We start from the raw sequence: 19869 nt of genomic DNA on the forward strand, positions 1-19869 counted from the left end.
GAGAGAGCGAGAGAGAGAGAGAGAGAGAGACAGACAGACATTAACCTTTAACGAGTCACCAACCCGGATCCGGGATCACCCCCCACTCCCCCCCCACTGAGTAGCATAGCTAGCATAGCGTCACAAGTAAATTGTAGCATCTAAATATCATCACAAGTCCAAGACACCAGATGAAAGATACAGATCTTGTGAATAAAGCCACCATTTCAGATTTTTAAAATGTTTTACAGGGAAGACACAATATGTAAATCTATTAGCTAACCACGTTAGCATAAGACACAATTTTTTTACTCCAACAGTTTTTTCCTGCGTCAGTAGCTATCACTAATTCGACTAAATAAAAATATATATAGCCACTAACCAAGAAACAACTTCATAAGATGACAGTCTGATAACATATTTATGGTATAGCATAGTTTTTTTTTTGAAAAATGTGCATTTTTCAGGTATAAATCACAGTTCTACATTGCAGCTGCAATCTGAAATAGTGCTGACGCAGCCAGAACAATTACAGAGACCAACGTCATATAACTAATTACTTATCTTAAAACATTTCAGAAAAATACACAGCGTACAGATATTGAAAGCCCAACATCTGGTGAATCCAAACAATATTTCAGATTTATTAAATGTTTTATAGCGAAAACAAAATGTAGCGCTAAATTAGCATAGCCACGCCAGCCAGAACCAGCTGGGCGCCCCCGACCAGTTCACATGCACGACAGATATATGAAATAACATCGTAAATTGGGTCTTACTATTGCTGATCTTTCATCAGAATGTTGATCAATGTGTCCTTAGTCCTGATGAGTCGTTCAATCCATTCATAATGGCAACTTTCCCTCTTCATTTAGCATATGTACTGGTCGACTGGCCAAAGTAAAAAAAGTCACAGAACGGAACACGGCAAAACTCCCGAAAAAATTCAAATAATCTGATTAAACTATATTGAAAAAACATACATTAAGATGATATGGTCACATGTATCAAACAAACTTCGAGACGGAGATAGTTTTCATCCGTAACGGCAGCAAAACAGTAGACAATCGCACCTCCAAATAGCGCGAATCAGAGAACCGGAAGTTGTCGGTCACGCCAAAGAAATAGGTCTTATTTCACGTCAGTACAAGGTAAACAAAAAATTTCTCCTCTGACGTCCTCTTGACACCCAGAGGAAGACGAATGAAGTGTGTTTCGGGTCATAGGTGGCGTGACCATATATAGGCAGAGCGTTGAAGCGAGCATACACATCTTGCATTCTTCTTCTTGGTCAGGGAAAGTGCTGTCAAATGACTTCTGTTTAACTCAGAGACAAAATTGAAACGGTTTTAGAAACTATAGATTGTTTTCTATCCAATGGTATTAATTATATGCATATAGTAAGAGCAATAATTGAATAAGAGGCAGTTTAATCTGTAGAGGAAATTATGCTAATGCGAAAACAGCACCCCCTATAGTGGCAAGAATTAAAGGAGTATTGCTGAGAGAATCAAGAAAGAAGACTACAGAAAAACAGTCAACCAGGACATCCTACATCAGTCACTGAAATACAAGGTTACCGAAGTATTTTACAAAACCAAATGGCATGACCTTAAACTCTAAGAGACCTTATGAGAAAATACAATGTATCTTGGTAACGCTCCGGATTCCAGGTCACACAAGGACTCGGCTCGATCGACTGTCTGTCCCCTCCCATACTGTTCCTCCTCCAATGTCTGTCCCCTGTCTCACTACCTACTATCCTGTCTCATTACCTACTACCCTGTCTCACTACCTACTATCCTGTCTCATTACCTACTATCCTGTCTCACTACCTACTATCCTGTCTCACTACCTATTATCCTGTCTCACTACCTATTATCCTGTCTCACTACCTATTATCCTGTCTCACTACCTACTATCCTGTCTCACTACCTATTATCCTGTCTCACTACCTATTATCCTGTCTCACTACCTATTATCCTGTCTCACTACCTACTATCCTGTCTCACTACCTATTATCCTGTCTCACTACCTATTATCCTGTCTCACTACCTATTATCCTGTCTCACTACCTATTATCCTGTCTCACTACCTATTATCCTGTCTCACTACCTACTATCCTGTCTCACTACCTACTATCCTGTCTCACTACCTATTATCCTCTCTCACTACCTACTATCCTGTCTCACTACCTCCTATCCTGTCTCACTACCTACTATCCTGTCTCACTACCTACTACCCTGTCTCACTACATATTATCTTGTCTCACTACATACTATCCTGTCTCACTACCTCCTATCCTGTCTCACTACCTACTATCCTGTCTCACTACCTACTACCCTGTCTCACTACATATTATCTTGTCTCACTACATACTATCCTGTCTCACTACCTACTATCCTGTCTCACTACCTATTATCCTGTCTCACTACCTACTATCCTGTCTCACTATCTACTATCCTGTCTCACTACCTATTATCCTGTCTTACAGTAAATTATCCTTTCTCACTACCTATTATCCTGTCTCACTATCTATTATCCTGTCTCACTACCTATTATCCTGTCTTACAGTAAATTATCCTTTCTCACTACCTATTATCCTGTCTCACTATCTACTATCCTGTCTCACTACCTATTATCCTGTCTTACAGTAAATTATCCTTTCTCACTACCTATTATCCTGTCTCACTATCTATTATCCTGTCTCACTACCTACTATCCTGTATCACTACCTATTATCCTGTCTCACTACCTACTATCCTGTCTCACTACCTACTATCCTCTATCTTGTCTCACTACCTATTATCCTGTCTCACTACCTATTATCCTGCCTCACTACCTACTATCCTGTCTCACTACCTACTATCCTGTCTCACTACCTACTATCCTGTCTCACTACCTACTACCCTGTCTCACTACCTATTATCCTGTCTCACTACATACTATCCTGTCTCACTACCTACTATCCTGTCTCACTACCTATTATCCTGTCTCACTACCTACTATCCTGTCTCACTACCTACTATCCTACTATCCTGTCTCACTACCTATTATCCTGTCTCACTACATACTATCCTGTCTCACTACCTACTATCCTGTCTCACTACCTATTATCCTGTCTCACTACCTACTATCCTGTCTCACTACCTACTATCCTACTATCCTGTCTCACTACCTATTATCCTGTCTCACTACCTACTATCCTGTCTCACTACCTACTATCCTGTCTCACTACCTACTATCCTGACTCACTACCTATTATCCTGTCTCACTACCTATTATCCTGTCTCACTACAAATGATCCTGTCTCACTACCTACTATCCTGTCACACTAACTATTATCCTGTCTTATTACCTATTATCCTGTCTTACTATATATTATCCTGTCTTACTATCTATTATCCTGTCTCACTATCTACTATCATGTCTCACTACCTACTATCCTGTCTCACTACCTACTATCCTGTCTCACTACCTATTATCCTGGCTCAATACCTATTATCCTGTCTCACTCCCTATTATCCTGTCTTACTAGAAATGATCCTTTCTCACTATCTATTATCCTGTCTCACTACCTATTGTCCTGTCTCACTCCCTATTATCCTGTCTTACTAGAAATGATCCTTTCTCACTATCTATTATCCTGTCTCACTACCTATTATCCTTGCTCAATACCTATTATCCTGTCTCACTACCTATTATCCTGTCTCACTCCCTATTATCCTGTCTTACTACCTACTATCCTGTCTCACTACATATTATCCTCTCTCACTACCTATTATCCTGTCTCACTACAAATGATCCTGTCTCACTACAAATGATCCTGTCTCACTACCTACTATCCTGTCTCACTACCTATTATCCTGTCTTACTACCTATTATCCTGTCTTACTACCTATTATCCTGTCTTACTACCTACTATCCTGTCTCACTACATATTATCCTCTCTCACTACCTATTATCCTGTCTCACTACAAATGATCCTGTCTCACTACAAATGATCCTGTCTCACTACCTACTATCCTGTCTCACTACCTATTATCCTGTCTTACTATCTATTATCCTCTCTCACTACCTACTATCCTCTCTCACTATCTATTATCCTGTCTCACTATCTAGTATCCTGTCTCACTACCTACTATCCTGTCTCACAATCTAGTATTCTGTCTCACGACCTATTATCCTGTCTTACTACAAATGATCCTGTCTCACGACCTATTATCCTGTCTTACTACCTATTATCCTGTCTTACTACCTACTATCCTGTCTCACTACCTATTATCCTGTCTCACTACCTATTATCCTGTCTCACTACCTACTATCCTGTCTCACTACCTACTATCCTGTCTCACTATCTATTATCCTGTCTCACTACCTACTATCCTGTCTCACTATCTATTATTCTGTCTCACTGTATATTATCTTGTCTCACTACCTATTATCCTTTCTCACTACCTACTATCCTGTCTCACTATCTATTATCCTGTCTCACTACCTATTATCCTGTCTTACTCCCTATTATCCTGTCTTACTAGAAATTATCCTTTCTCACTATCTATTATCCTGTCTCACTACCTACTATCCTGTCTCACTACCTACTATCCTGTCTCACTACCTACTATCCTGTCTCACAATCTATTATCCTTGCTCACTACCTATTATCCTGTCTTACTACCTATTATCCTGTCTCACTACCTACTACCCTGTCTCACTACCTATTATCCTGTCTTACTACATATTATCCTGTCTTACTATCTATTATCCTGTCTCACTATCTACTATCCTGTCTCACTACCTAGTATCCTGTCTTACAATAAATTATCCTTTCTCACTATCTATTATCCTGTCTCACTACCTATTATCCTGTCTTACTACATATTATCCTGTCTTACTATCTAATATCCTGTCTCACTATCTACTATCCTGTCTCACTACCTATTATCCTGTCTTACAGTAAATTATCCTTTCTCACTACCTATTATCCTGTCTCACTATCTATTATCCTGTCTCACTACCTATTATCCTGTCTTACTACCTATTATCATGTCTTACTATCTTTTATCCTGTCTCACTACCTACTATCCTGTCTCACTGTCTCCTGTCTCACTACCTACTATCATGTCTCACTACCTACTATCATGTCTCACTACCTACTATCATGTCGCACTACCTACTATCATGTCTCACTACCTATTATCCTGTCTCACTACCTATTATCCTGTCTCACTGTCTCCTGTCTAACTACCTATTATCCTGTCTCACTACCTACTATCCTGTCTCACTGTCTCCTTTCTCACTACCTACTATCCTGTCTCACTACCTACTATCCTGTCTCACTGTCTCCTGTCTCACTACCTACTATCCTGTCTCACTACCTACTATCCTGTCTCACTGTCTCCTTTCTCACTACCTATTATCCTGTCTCACTAATTATTATGCCAAAATACAATTCAATATGCAGGGAAGTTCAGAACATTGTTACCCCCACAAAACTCTCTCACCGGTGTGTGTGTGTGTGTGTGTGTGTGTGTGTGTGTGTGTGTGTGTGTGTGTGTGTGTGTTCTCACCTCCTCCCGGTCCAGTCTCTTGTTGACTTTGAGCAGTCCCGTTACCGGGTCGATCCAGAACTGGTTGCCACGGTCACCTCGGAGGATGGAGTACGTGATTCGCCCGTTCACCTGGCTGTCCAGGTCCTCTGCTAGCAACTGTACACACACACACACACACACACACACACACACACACACACACACACACACACACACACACACACACACACACACACATCAAATAAGATATAACTATTTAAAGTGAATTGTTGGTCGCAACACACTTGACACTAAAATAGAGGAGATAGAAACAACAGAATAGATCAATACAAGAGATCAATACAAGAGATCAATACAAGAGATCAATACAAGAGATCAATACAAGAGATCAATACAAGAGATCAATACAAGATATCAACAGAATAGATCAATACAAGAGATCAATACAAGAGATCAATACAAGAGATCAATACAAGAGATCAATACAAGAGATCAATACAAGAGATCAATACAATACAAGAGATCAATACAAGAGATCAATACAAGAGATCAATACAATAGATCAATACAATAGATCAATACAATAGATCAATACAAGAGATCAATACAAGAGATCAATACAAGAGATCAATACAAGAGATCAATACAATCGATCAATACAATAGATCAATACAAGAGATCAATACAATACAAGAGATCAATACAAGAGATCAATACAATAGATCAATACAATAGATCAATACAATAGATCAATACAAGAGATCAATACAAGAGATCAATACAATATATCAATATAAGAGATCAATACAAGAGATCAATACAAGAGATCAATACAAGAGATCAATACAAGAGATCAATACAAGAGATCAATACAATATATCAATACAAGAGATCAATACAAGATATCAATACAATAGATCAATACAAGAGATCAATACAAGAGATCAATACAAGAGATCAATACAATAGGTCAATACAAGAGATCAATACAATAGATACAATAGGTCAATACAAGAGATCTGTCACGACTTCCGCCGAAGTCTGCTCCTCTCCTTGTTCGGGCGGTGTTCGGCGGTCGACGTCACCGGCTTTCTAGCCATCGCCGCTCCATTTTTCATGTATCCATTTGTTTTGTCTTGTTCCCTGCACACCTGGTTTTCATTCCCCAATCACACTGCATGTATTTATTCCTCTGTCCCCCATCATGTCTTTGTGAAAGATTGTTTGTGTTACGTGTCTATTGTTGATGTGCCAGACTGGTTTGTTTTTTCCGTGGTATTTTTTTACGAAGATGTTTTGCACTTTTGCCTCAATAAAGTGTGCGCCTATTCACAAATCTCTGCTCTCCTGCACCTGACTTCGCTACCAGTACGCACACGCCTGACAGAATCTTTCACCTACCATGGAGTCAGCAGGAGCAGGTACCTCGGTCAGAGGAGTCGAGGAGCGCGTCCAGGAACACTCGGCAATGCTACATCATCTCGGTGCCATGATGTCCAGACCATGGACCGCTGGGAGAGACAGGAAGTCTCTCCAGCGCCTCGACCAGTGTAACCGGGGTTACCTCTACCCGCACAGTGCCAGGGGTTCCTTTTACAACTGGACCTATACCTGCCCACCGTTCACCTAGCTCCCTCAGGAAGGGAGAGAGTATCCGCCCTCGTCTCATGCCTCTCGGGGAGAGCTCTGGAGTGGGCAAACACCGTGTGGGGAGAGGAAGACACGGCTTTGGACCACTTCGAAGAGTTCACCCGCCGCTTCCGGGCCGTCTTTGACCATCTGCCCGAAGGTAGAGCGGGGGAACGACTCTTCCATTTGAGGCAGGGGACGATGAGCGCACAGGAATTCCGGACCAATAGAGTTCCGGACCTTGGCCGCCGGAGCAGTATGGAACGACAGGACCCTCATCGACCACTATCGATGCAACCTGTGTGAGGACGTCCGACGGGAGTTGGCCTGCAGGGATGCCACCATCACCTTTGACCAACTGGTCATCCGTGGACGTCCTGAGGGGGCTCTGTCGGTTCTATCTCCCAGCACTCCCGCTCCGGTGCCCATGGAGTTGGGAGGGGCTGCGCGTAGGGAGGCTGGAGGAGGGGCCTTCACGTGCACCATCTGTGGCTGCAGAGGGCACACTGCCGGTCGATGCCGGGTTGGTCCCGCTGGGAGTCGAGGCAGCAGGCAGGGTACTCTGGCGTCACCCCAGGTGAGTCTGCACCAATCTCGTCCAGAGTCCTCTGTTGTCCACCTGTTTGTACCTGTTTGTTTCACTGATTTCTCCCCGCATTCCCAGCATAAGGCGCTCGTCATATCAGGCGCAGCTGGACATTTTATCGACAGAGCGTTAGCTCTTAGTTTAGGGATCCCCATTATTCCTGTAGATAGACCTTTCTCGGTTCATGCTCTGGATAGTTGACCATTAGGGTCCGGGCTAATCAGGGAAGCCACCATCTCCCTGGCCATGGAGGCGAAGGGGGGTCACAAGGAGAGAATCAGTCTGTTTCTCATTGACTCTCCTGCACTAGGCCTTCCCTGGTTGGCTTGTCATAACCCCAGCATTTCCTGGCAACAGAGGGCTCTTACGGGGTGGTCGTGAGAGTGCTCGGGGAGGTGTATAGAGGTTTCTGTTGGTGCAGACCAGTTCTCCACCATGCGATTTGGCTCCGATTTGGCTCTCGCCTTCTGAAAAAAGAAGGCGACTCAATTACCACCCCATCGACGGAGGGATTGTGCGATACATCTCCTGGCAGACGCTGCACTTTCCAGGAGTCATGTGTATCCCTTGTCGCAAGCGGAGACTGCGGCTATGAAGACATATGTCTCCGAATCCCTGCGTCAGGGGTACATTCGGTCCTCTACTTCACCCGCCTCCTCGAGTTTCTTTTTTGTGAAGAAGAAGGATGGAGGTCTGCGCCTGTGCGTTGATTATCGAGGTCTCAATCAAATCACGGTGAGGTACAGATACCCGCTACCTCCTATCGCCACGGTGATTGAGTCAATGCACGGGGCGCGCTTCTTCATTAAACTGGATCTCAGGAGTGCGTACAATCTGGTGCGTATCCAGGAGGGGACGAGTGGAAGACGACGTTTAGTACCACCTCAGGGCATTATACCTCGTCATGCCGTACGGGTACCATCAGTATTCCAATCCTTCGTAGACGAGATTTTCAGGGACCTGTAGTGGCAGGGTGTAGTGGTGTATATAGATGACATTCTGATATACTTCACTACACGCGCCGAGCATGTGTCCTGCGCAAGGTACTTGGATGACTGTTGGAGCATGACCTGTACGTCAAGGCTGAGAAATTCCTGTTCTTTCAGCAGGCCGTCTCCTTCCTAGGGTATCGCATTTCCACATCAGGGGTGGAGATGGAGAATGACCGCATAGCAGCCGTGAGTAATTGGCCGACTCCCACCACGGTAAAGGAGATGCCGCGATTTTTAGGGTTTGCCAATTACTACCGGAGATTTATCCGGGGTTTTGGCCAGGTGGCTGCTCCCATTACCTCACTGCTGAAGGGGGGTCCTGTACGTCTGCAGTGGTCAGTTGAGGCAGACAGGGCTTTTGGGCACCAAAGAGCTCTGTTTACCTTGGCTCCCGTGCTGGCCCATCCGGATCCCTCTTTGGCATTCATAGTGGAGGTGGACGCGTCCGAGGCTGGGATTGGAGCCGTACTCTCTTGGGCACGCCACCGAAGCTCCGCCCCTGTGCTTTCTTCTCTAAGAAGCTCAGCCCGGCAGAGCGGAACTATGATGTGGGGGACTGGGCGCTGTTGGCTGTGGTGAAAGCATTGAAGGCGTGGAGACATTGGCTTGAGGGGGCTAAACACCCTTTCCTCATCTGGACTGACCACCTCAACCTGGAGAACATCCGGGCAGCTAGGAGACTGAATCCTCAGGTGGGCCATGTTCTTTACCCGTTTTGTGTTTACCCTGTCCTACAGACCAGGTTCCCAGAATGTGAATGGCAGACGCACTGTCGGCTGTATGACACAGAGGAGCGGCCCATGGATCAGACTCCCATTCTCCCGGCCTCTTGCCTGGTAGCGCCGGTCGTGTGGGAGCTGGACGCAGACATAGAGCAGGCGTTGCGTACAGAGCCCGCTCCCCTCCAGTGTCCCGTCGGGCGTCAGTACGTTCCGTCTGCTGTCCGTGACCAGTTGATCTATTGGGCCCACACATCACCCTCTTCTGGTCATCCGGGGATCGGTCGGACAGTGCGCTGTCTGACTGGGAAGTATTGGTGGCCCACCTTGGCTCGGGACGTGAGGGTTTATGTTTTCTCCTGCTCGGTGTGCGCCCAGTGTAAGGCTCCTAGACACCTGCCCAGAGGTAAGCTACATCCCTTACCCGTTCCACAACGGCCTTGGTCACACCTGTCGGTGGACTTTTCTCTCAATAAAGTGTGAGGCCTGTTCACAAATCTCTGCTCTCCTGCACCTGACTTCGCTACCAGTACGCACACGCCTGACAAGATCAATACAAGAGATCAAATACAAAATATAATAGATCAATAACAGATAATAATAGTGAAATCCTCAATTAAAGGACAGGCAAAAAGGTGGGTTTTCAAACCAACCACCCACCTTGGTGATAGTCTGTCCGACTGACGCGTCCTCGCTGACCAGCACGTTATAGATATCCTGACTGAAGGCCGGAGCGTTGTCGTTGACGTCCATCAGTTCTATGGTTACCATGGTAGCAGTGCTGAGGGGCAGGGCCCCGCCGTCCCAAGCCTCTATAGTCAGGAAGTAGTCCTTACACACCTCAAAGTCCAGGTCATCTACCACTGAGATGGAGCCTACACGCACACACGAACGCACACACACACACACACACACACACACACACACACACACACACACACACACACACACACACACACACACACACACACACACACACACACACACACACACACACACACACACACACACACACACACACACACACACACACACAGAGAGAGAAAGTCTTTAAGTACCTTGAAGTCAAGGTAATTATACACACACCTAACCTCCTACTCACCCAGATTTCTGTCAATCTGAAACTTCCCCAGTTCGTTGCCAGCCCTGATGCTATACGTGACCTCAGCGTTAGCCCCAATGTCATCACTAGTGGCCGACAGCCGCAGGATCTCTGTTCCCATGGCAACATCCTCGGGCACGGTGACGGTGTAGTCACGCCTCTGGAACACCGGGGGGTTGTCGTTGACGTCCAACACCACTACTGTCAGATCCACCTGTTACGAACAAGAACAACACAATAACACACACACATACATAACCTGAGCTTCAAGATTCACTAACACACACACATACATAACCTGAGCTTCAAGATTCACTAACACACACACATACATAACCTGAGCGTCAAGATTCATATTACGTTTAAAGCATTGGTACGAGACGAGAAACAACTTTAAGACTACATTTAAAAGCACCGGTAAAAGATATTCAACTTTTCAGAAGACTACATTTAAAAGCACCGGTAAAAGATATTCAACTCCTCAGAAGACTACTTTTAAAAGCACCGGTAAAAGATATTAAACTATTCAGAAGATTACATTTAAAAGCACCGGTAAAAGATATTAAACTATTCAGAAGACTACATTTAAAAGCACCGGTAAAAGATATTAAACTATTCAGAAGACTACTTTTAAAAGCACCGGTAAAAGATATTAAACTATTCAGAAGACTACTTTTAAAAGCATCGGTAAAAGATATTAAACTATTCAGAAGACTACATTTAAAAGCACCGGTAAAATATATTACTATTCAGAAGACTACTTTTAAAAGCACCGGTAAAAGATATTAAACTCTTCAGAAGACTACTTTTAAAAGCACCGGTAAAAGATATTAAACTCTTCAGAAGACTACTTTTAAAAGCACCGGTAAAAGATATTAAACTCTTCAGAAGACTACATTTAAAAGCACCGGTAAAAGATATTAAACTATTCAGAAGACTACATTTAAAAGCATCGGTAAAAGATATTAAACTATTCAAAAGACTACATTTAAAAGCATCGGTAAAAGATATTAAACTCTTCAGAAGACTACATTTAAAAGCACCGGTAAAAGATATTAAACTATTCAGAAGACTACATTTAAAAGCACCGGTAAAAGATATTAAACTCTTCAGAAGACTACATTTAAAAGCATCGGTAAAAGATATTAAACTCTTCAGAAGACTACATTTAAAAGCATCGGTAAAAGATATTCAACTATTCAGAAGACTACATTTAAAAGCACCGGTAAAAGATATTCAACTATTCAGAAGACTACATTTAAAAACACCGGTAAAAGATATTAAACTCTTCAGAAATTGCATCTCTACCAATCATCAGGATGTTCAGTACAATTCACCGAAATAATCCTCAATTCCAAAACCAACAGCTATCATTGGTCAGATTGTATCACCTGTGAAGATAGTGCCCCCTGCTGGCCAATAGAAACACAGACTCAGTCCTGTGTGGAGCCTGTGCAGAGGGACTGTGGTCTTTCATATAACTGACTTTGTGTTCTATCATATTAAAAACTAAAACTAGGTTTTAGGTGATAATAGGCATTGGTCTGAAGCCTAAAAAGAAAGGAAATTCACATGAGCACCACAATGCCTCCTCCACCCATGCTTTACCAAGGTTTTCCAGCACCACAATGCCTCCTCCACCCATGCTCTACCAAGGTTTTACAGCACCACAATGCCTACTCCACCCATGCTTTACCAAGGTTTTCCAGCACCAAAATGTCTACTCCACCCATGCTCTACCAAGGTTTTACACCACCACAATGCCTACTCCACCCATGCTCTACCAAGGTTTTACAGCACCACAATGCCTCCTCCACCCATGCTCTACCAAGGTTTTACAGCACCACAATGCCTACTGCACCCATGCTCTACCAAGGTTTTACAGCACCACAATGCCTCCTCCACCCATGCTCCACCAAGGTTTTACAGCACCACAATGCCTACTCCACCCATGCTCTACCAAGGTTTTACAGCACCACAATGCCTATTCCACCCATGCTCCACCAAGGTTTTACAGCACCACAATGCCTATTCCACCCATGCTCCACCAAGGTTTTACAGCACCACAATGCCTCCTCCACCCATGCTCCACCAAGGTTTTACAGCACCACAATGCCTACTCCACCCATGCTCCACCAAGGTTTTACAGCACCACAATGCCTATTCCACCCATGCTCCACCAAGGTTTAACAGCACCACAATGCCTACTGCACCCATGCTCTACCAAGGTTTTACACCACCACAATGCCTACTCCACCCATGCTCTACCAAGGTTTTACACCACCACAATGCCTACTCCACCCATGCTCTACCAAGGTTTTACACCACCACAATGCCTACTCCACCCATGCTCTACCAAGGTTTTACACCACCACAATGCCTACTCCACCCATGCTCTACCAAGGTTTTACACCACCACAATGCCTACTCCACCCATGCTCTACCAAGGTTTTACAGCACCACAATGCCTATTCCACCCATGCTCTACCAAGGTTTTACACCACCACAATGCCTATTCCACCCATGCTCTACCAAGGTTTTACAGCACCACAATGCCTACTCCACCCATGCTCTACCAAGGTTTTACACCACCACAATGCCTACTCCACCCATGCTCTACCAAGGTTTTACAGCACCACAATGGCTACTCCACCCATGCTCTACCAAGGTTTTACACCACCACAATGCCTATTCCACCCATGCTCTACCAAGGTTTTACAGCACCACAATGCCTACTCCACCCATGCTCTACCAAGGTTTTACAGCACCACAATGCCTACTCCACCCATGCTCTACCAAGGTTTTACAGCACCACAATGCCTACTCCACCCATGCTCTACCAAGGTTTTACACCACCACAATGCCTACTCCACCCATGCTCTACCAAGGTTTTACAGCACCACAATGGCTACTCCACCCATGCTCTACCAAGGTTTTACAGCACCACAATGCCTATTCCACCCATGCTCTACCAAGGTTTTACACCACCACAATGCCTACTGCACCCATGCTCTACCAAGGTTTTACAGCACCACAATGCCTCCTCCACCCATGCTCTACCAAGGTTTTACACCACCACAATGCCTACTGCACCCATGCTCTACCAAGGTTTTACAGCACCACAATGCCTACTCCACCCATGCTCTACCAAGGTTTTACAGCACCACAATGCCTATTCCACCCATGCTCTACCAAGGTTTTACAGCACCACAATGCCTACTCCACTCATGCTCTACCAAGGTTTTACACCACCACAATGCCTACTCCACCCATGCTCTACCAAGGTTTTACACCACCACAATGCCTACTCCACCCATGCTCTACCAAGGTTTTACACCACCACAATGCCTACTGCACCCATGCTCTACCAAGGTTTTACAGCACCACAATGCCTCCTCCACCCATGCTCTACCAAGGTTTTACAGCACCACAATGCCTACTCTACCCATGCTCTACCAAGGTTTTACACCACCACAATGCCTATTCCACCCATGCTCCACCAAGGTTTAACAGCACCACAATGCCTACTCCACCCATGCTCTACCAAGGTTTTACAGCACCACAATGCCTACTCCACCCATGCTCTACCAAGGTTTTACAGCACCACAATGCCTACTCCACCCATGCTCTACCAAGGTTTTACAGCACCACAATGCCTACTCCACCCATGCTCTACCAAGGTTTTACAGCACCACAATGCCTACTCCACCCATGCTCTACCAAGGTTTTACAGCACCACAATGCCTACTCCACCCATGCTCTACCAAGGTTTTACAGCACCACAATGCCTACTCCACCCATGCTCTACCAAGGTTTTACAGCACCACAATGCCTACTCCACCCATGCTCTACCAAGGTTTTACAGCACCACAATGCCTACTCCACCCATGCTCTACCAAGGTTTTACAGCACCACAATGCCTACTCCACCCATGCTCTACCAAGGTTTTACAGCACCACAATGCCTACTCCACCCATGCTCTACCAAGGTTTTACAGCACCACAATGCCTACTCCACCCATGCTCTACCAAGGTTTTACAGCACCACAATGGCTACTCCACCCATGCTCTACCAAGGTTTTACAGCACCACAATGGCTACTCCACCCATGCTCTACCAAGGTTTTACAGCACCACAATGGCTACTCCACCCATGCTCTACCAAGGTTTTACAGCACCACAATGCCTACTCCACCCATGCTCTACCAAGGTTTTACAGCACCACAATGGCTACTCCACCCATGCTCTACCAAGGTTTTACACCACCACAATGCCTACTCCACCCATGCTCTACCAAGGTTTTACACCACCACAATGCCTACTGCACCCATGCTCTACCAAGGTTTTACAGCACCACAATGCCTACTCCACCCATGCTCTACCAAGGTTTTACAGCACCACAATGCCTACTCCACCCATGCTCTACCAAGGTTTTACAGCACCACAATGCCTACTCCACCCATGCTCTACCAAGGTTTTACACCACCACAATGCCTACTGCACCCATGCTCTACCAAGGTTTTACAGCACCACAATGCCTACTCCACCCATGCTCTACCAAGGTTTTACACCACCACAATGCCTACTCCACCCATGCTCTACCAAGGTTTTAGACCACCACAATGCCTACTGCACCCATGCTCTACCAAGGTTTTACAGCACCACAATGCCTCCTCCACCCATGCTCTACCAAGGTTTTACAGCACCACAATGCCTACTCTACCCATGCTCTACCAAGGTTTTACACCACCACAATGCCTATTCCACCCATGCTCCACCAAGGTTTAACAGCACCACAATGCCTACTCCACCCATGCTCTACCAAGGTTTTACAGCACCACAATGCCTACTCCACCCATGCTCTACCAAGGTTTTACAGCACCACAATGCCTACTCCACCCATGCTCTACCAAGGTTTTACAGCACCACAATGCCTACTCCACCCATGCTCTACCAAGGTTTTACAGCACCACAATGCCTACTCCACCCATGCTCTACCAAGGTTTTACAGCACCACAATGCCTACTCCACCCATGCTCTACCAAGGTTTTACAGCACCACAATGCCTACTCCACCCATGCTCTACCAAGGTTTTACAGCACCACAATGCCTACTCCACCAATGCTCTACCAAGGTTTTACAGCACCACAATGCCTACTCCACCCATGCTCTACCAAGGTTTTACAGCACCACAATGCCTACTCCACCCATGCTCTACCAAGGTTTTACAGCACCACAATGCCTACTCCACCCATGCTCTACCAAGGTTTTACAGCACCACAATGCCTACTCCACCCATGCTCTACCAAGGTTTTACAGCACCACAATGGCTACTCCACCCATGCTCTACCAAGGTTTTACAGCACCACAATGCCTACTCCACCCATGCTCTACCAAGGTTTTACAGCACCACAATGCCTCCTCCACCCATGCTCTACCAAGGTTTTACACCACCACAATGCCTATTCCACCCATGCTCTACCAAGGTTTTACAGCACCACAATGCCTACTCCACCCATGCTCTACCAAGGTTTTACAGCACCACAATGCCTACTCCACCCATGCTCTACCAAGGTTTTACAGCACCACAATGGCTACTCCACCCATGCTCTACCAAGGTTTTACAGCACCACAATGCCTACTCCACCCATGCTCTACCAAGGTTTTACAGCACCACAATGCCTCCTCCACCCATGCTCTACCAAGGTTTTACACCACCACAATGCCTACTCCACCCATGCTCTACCAAGGTTTTACAGCACCACAATGCCTATTCCACCCATGCTCTACCAAGGTTTTACAGCACCACAATGCCTACTGCACCCATGCTCTACCAAGGTTTTACACCACCACAATGCCTACTCCACCCATGCTCTACTAAGGTTTTACAGCACCACAATGCCTATTCCACCCATGCTCTACCAAGGTTTTACACCACCACAATGCCTACTCCACCCATGCTCTACCAAGGTTTTACAGCACCACAATGCCTACTCCACCCATGCTCTACCAAGGTTTTACACCACCACAATGCCTACTCCACCCATGCTCTACCAAGGTTTTACAGCACCACAATGCCTACTCCACCCATGCTCTACCAAGGTTTTACACCACCACAATGCCTACTCCACCCATGCTCTACCAAGGTTTTACACCACCACAATGCCTACTCCACCCATGCTCTACCAAGGTTTTACAGCACCACAATGCCTACTCCACCCATGCTCTACCAAGGTTTTACAGCACCACAATGCCTACTCCACCCATGCTCTACCAAGGTTTTACAGCACCACAATGCCTACTCCACCCATGCTCTACCAAGGTTTTACAGCACCACAATGCCTACTCCACCCATGCTCTACCAAGGTTTTACAGCACCACAATGCCTACTCCACCCATGCTCTACCAAGGTTTTACAGCACCACAATGCCTACTCCACCCATGCTCTACCAAGGTTTTACAGCACCACAATGGCTACTCCACCCATGCTCTACCAAGGTTTTACAGCACCACAATGGCTACTCCACCCATGCTCTACCAAGGTTTTACAGCACCACAATGGCTACTCCACCCATGCTCTACCAAGGTTTTACAGCACCACAATGCCTACTCCACCCATGCTCTACCAAGGTTTTACAGCACCACAATGGCTACTCCACCCATGCTCTACCAAGGTTTTACACCACCACAATGCCTACTCCACCCATGCTCTACCAAGGTTTTACACCACCACAATGCCTACTGCACCCATGCTCTACCAAGGTTTTACAGCACCACAATGCCTACTCCACCCATGCTCTACCAAGGTTTTACAGCACCACAATGCCTACTCCACCCATGCTCTACCAAGGTTTTACAGCACCACAATGCCTACTCCACCCATGCTCTACCAAGGTTTTACACCACCACAATGCCTACTGCACCCATGCTCTACCAAGGTTTTACAGCACCACAATGCCTACTCCACCCATGCTCTACCAAGGTTTTACACCACCACAATGCCTACTCCACCCATGCTCTACCAAGGTTTTACACCACCACAATGCCTACTGCACCCATGCTCTACCAAGGTTTTACAGCACCACAATGCCTCCTCCACCCATGCTCTACCAAGGTTTTACAGCACCACAATGCCTACTCTACCCATGCTCTACCAAGGTTTTACACCACCACAATGCCTATTCCACCCATGCTCCACCAAGGTTTAACAGCACCACAATGCCTACTCCACCCATGCTCTACCAAGGTTTTACAGCACCACAATGCCTACTCCACCCATGCTCTACCAAGGTTTTACAGCACCACAATGCCTACTCCACCCATGCTCTACCAAGGTTTTACAGCACCACAATGCCTACTCCACCCATGCTCTACCAAGGTTTTACAGCACCACAATGCCTACTCCACCCATGCTCTACCAAGGTTTTACAGCACCACAATGCCTACTCCACCCATGCTCTACCAAGGTTTTACAGCACCACAATGCCTACTCCACCCATGCTCTACCAAGGTTTTACAGCACCACAATGCCTACTCCACCCATGCTCTACCAAGGTTTTACAGCACCACAATGCCTACTCCACCCATGCTCTACCAAGGTTTTACAGCACCACAATGCCTACTCCACCCATGCTCTACCAAGGTTTTACAGCACCACAATGCCTACTCCACCCATGCTCTACCAAGGTTTTACAGCACCACAATGCCTACTCCACCCATGCTCTACCAAGGTTTTACAGCACCACAATGGCTACTCCACCCATGCTCTACCAAGGTTTTACAGCACCACAATGCCTACTCCACCCATGCTCTACCAAGGTTTTACAGCACCACAATGCCTCCTCCACCCATGCTCTACCAAGGTTTTACACCACCACAATGCCTATTCCACCCATGCTCTACCAAGGTTTTACAGCACCACAATGCCTACTCCACCCATGCTCTACCAAGGTTTTACACCACCACAATGCCTACTCCACCCATGCTCTACCAAGGTTTTACAGCACCACAATGCCTACTCCACCCATGCTCTACCAAGGTTTTACAGCACCACAATGGCTACTCCACCCATGCTCTACCAAGGTTTTACAGCACCACAATGCCTACTCCACCCATGCTCTACCAAGGTTTTACAGCACCACAATGCCTCCTCCACCCATGCTCTACCAAGGTTTTACACCACCACAATGCCTACTCCACCCATGCTCTACCAAGGTTTTACAGCACCACAATGCCTATTCCACCCATGCTCTACCAAGGTTTTACAGCACCACAATGCCTACTGCACCCATGCTCTACCAAGGTTTTACACCACCACAATGCCTACTCCACCCATGCTCTACCAAGGTTTTACAGCACCACAATGCCTATTCCACCCATGCTCTACCAAGGTTTTACACCACCACAATGCCTACTCCACCCATGCTCTACCAAGGTTTTACAGCACCACAATGCCTACTCCACCCATGCTCTACCAAGGTTTTACACCACCACAATGCCTACTCCACCCATGCTCTACCAAGGTTTTACAGCACCACAATGCCTACTCCACCCATGCTCTACCAAGGTTTTACAGCACCACAATGCCTACTCCACCCATGCTCTACCAAGGTTTTACAGCACCACAATGCCTACTCCACCCATGCTCTACCAAGGTTTTACACCACCACAATGCCTACTCCACCCATGCTCTACCAAGGTTTTACAGCACCACAATGCCTACTCCACCCATGCTCTACCAAGGTTTTACACCACCACAATGCCTATTCCACCCATGCTCTACCAAGGTTTTACACCACCACAATGCCTATTCCACCCATGCTCTACCAAGGTTTTACAGCACCACAATGCCTACTCCACCCATGCTCTACCAAGGTTTTACAGCACCACAATGCCTACTCCACCCATGCTCTACCAAGGTTTTACACCACCACAATGCCTACTCCACCCATGCTCTACCAAGGTTTTACACCACCACAATGCCTACTCCACCCATGCTCTACCAAGGTTTTACAGCACCACAATGCCTACTCCACCCATGCTCTACCAAGGTTTTACAGCACCACAATGCCTACTCCACCCATGCTCTACCAAGGTTTTACACCACCACAATGCCTACTCCACCCATGCTCTACCAAGGTTTTACACCACCACAATGCCTACTCCACCCATGCTCTACCAAGGTTTTACAGCACACAGCTTTAACCTACTACAGTAAACGCAATAAGCAATAAGGCCAGAGGTGGTGTGCTATACGGCCAATATACCACGGCTAAGGGATGTTCAATATCCCGACCTTGTTTAGCTTTATCT

The 19869-nt window shown here is 46.0% G+C and overlaps 1 protein-coding gene across 1 annotated transcript in view; it reads right to left on the reverse strand.

Annotated features, from left to right (window-relative positions):
* Nucleotides 1-19869, reverse strand: part of LOC120021179 (protocadherin Fat 3-like) — a 150975-nt gene that overhangs the window by 27621 nt on the left and 103485 nt on the right. Inside the window, exons 26-28 of the mRNA XM_038964816.1 lie at nt 10560-10773; nt 10118-10332; nt 5550-5687 (exon numbers count right to left, since the gene is read on the reverse strand). Coding sequence (XP_038820744.1) covers nt 5550-5687; nt 10118-10332; nt 10560-10773 — 567 coding nt within the window. The remainder of the gene's footprint in view (nt 1-5549; nt 5688-10117; nt 10333-10559; nt 10774-19869) is intronic.

Source organism: Salvelinus namaycush, chromosome 26 (genome assembly GCF_016432855.1).
Source record: "Salvelinus namaycush isolate Seneca chromosome 26, SaNama_1.0, whole genome shotgun sequence".
NCBI classification, from domain to species: domain Eukaryota; kingdom Metazoa; phylum Chordata; class Actinopteri; order Salmoniformes; family Salmonidae; genus Salvelinus; species Salvelinus namaycush.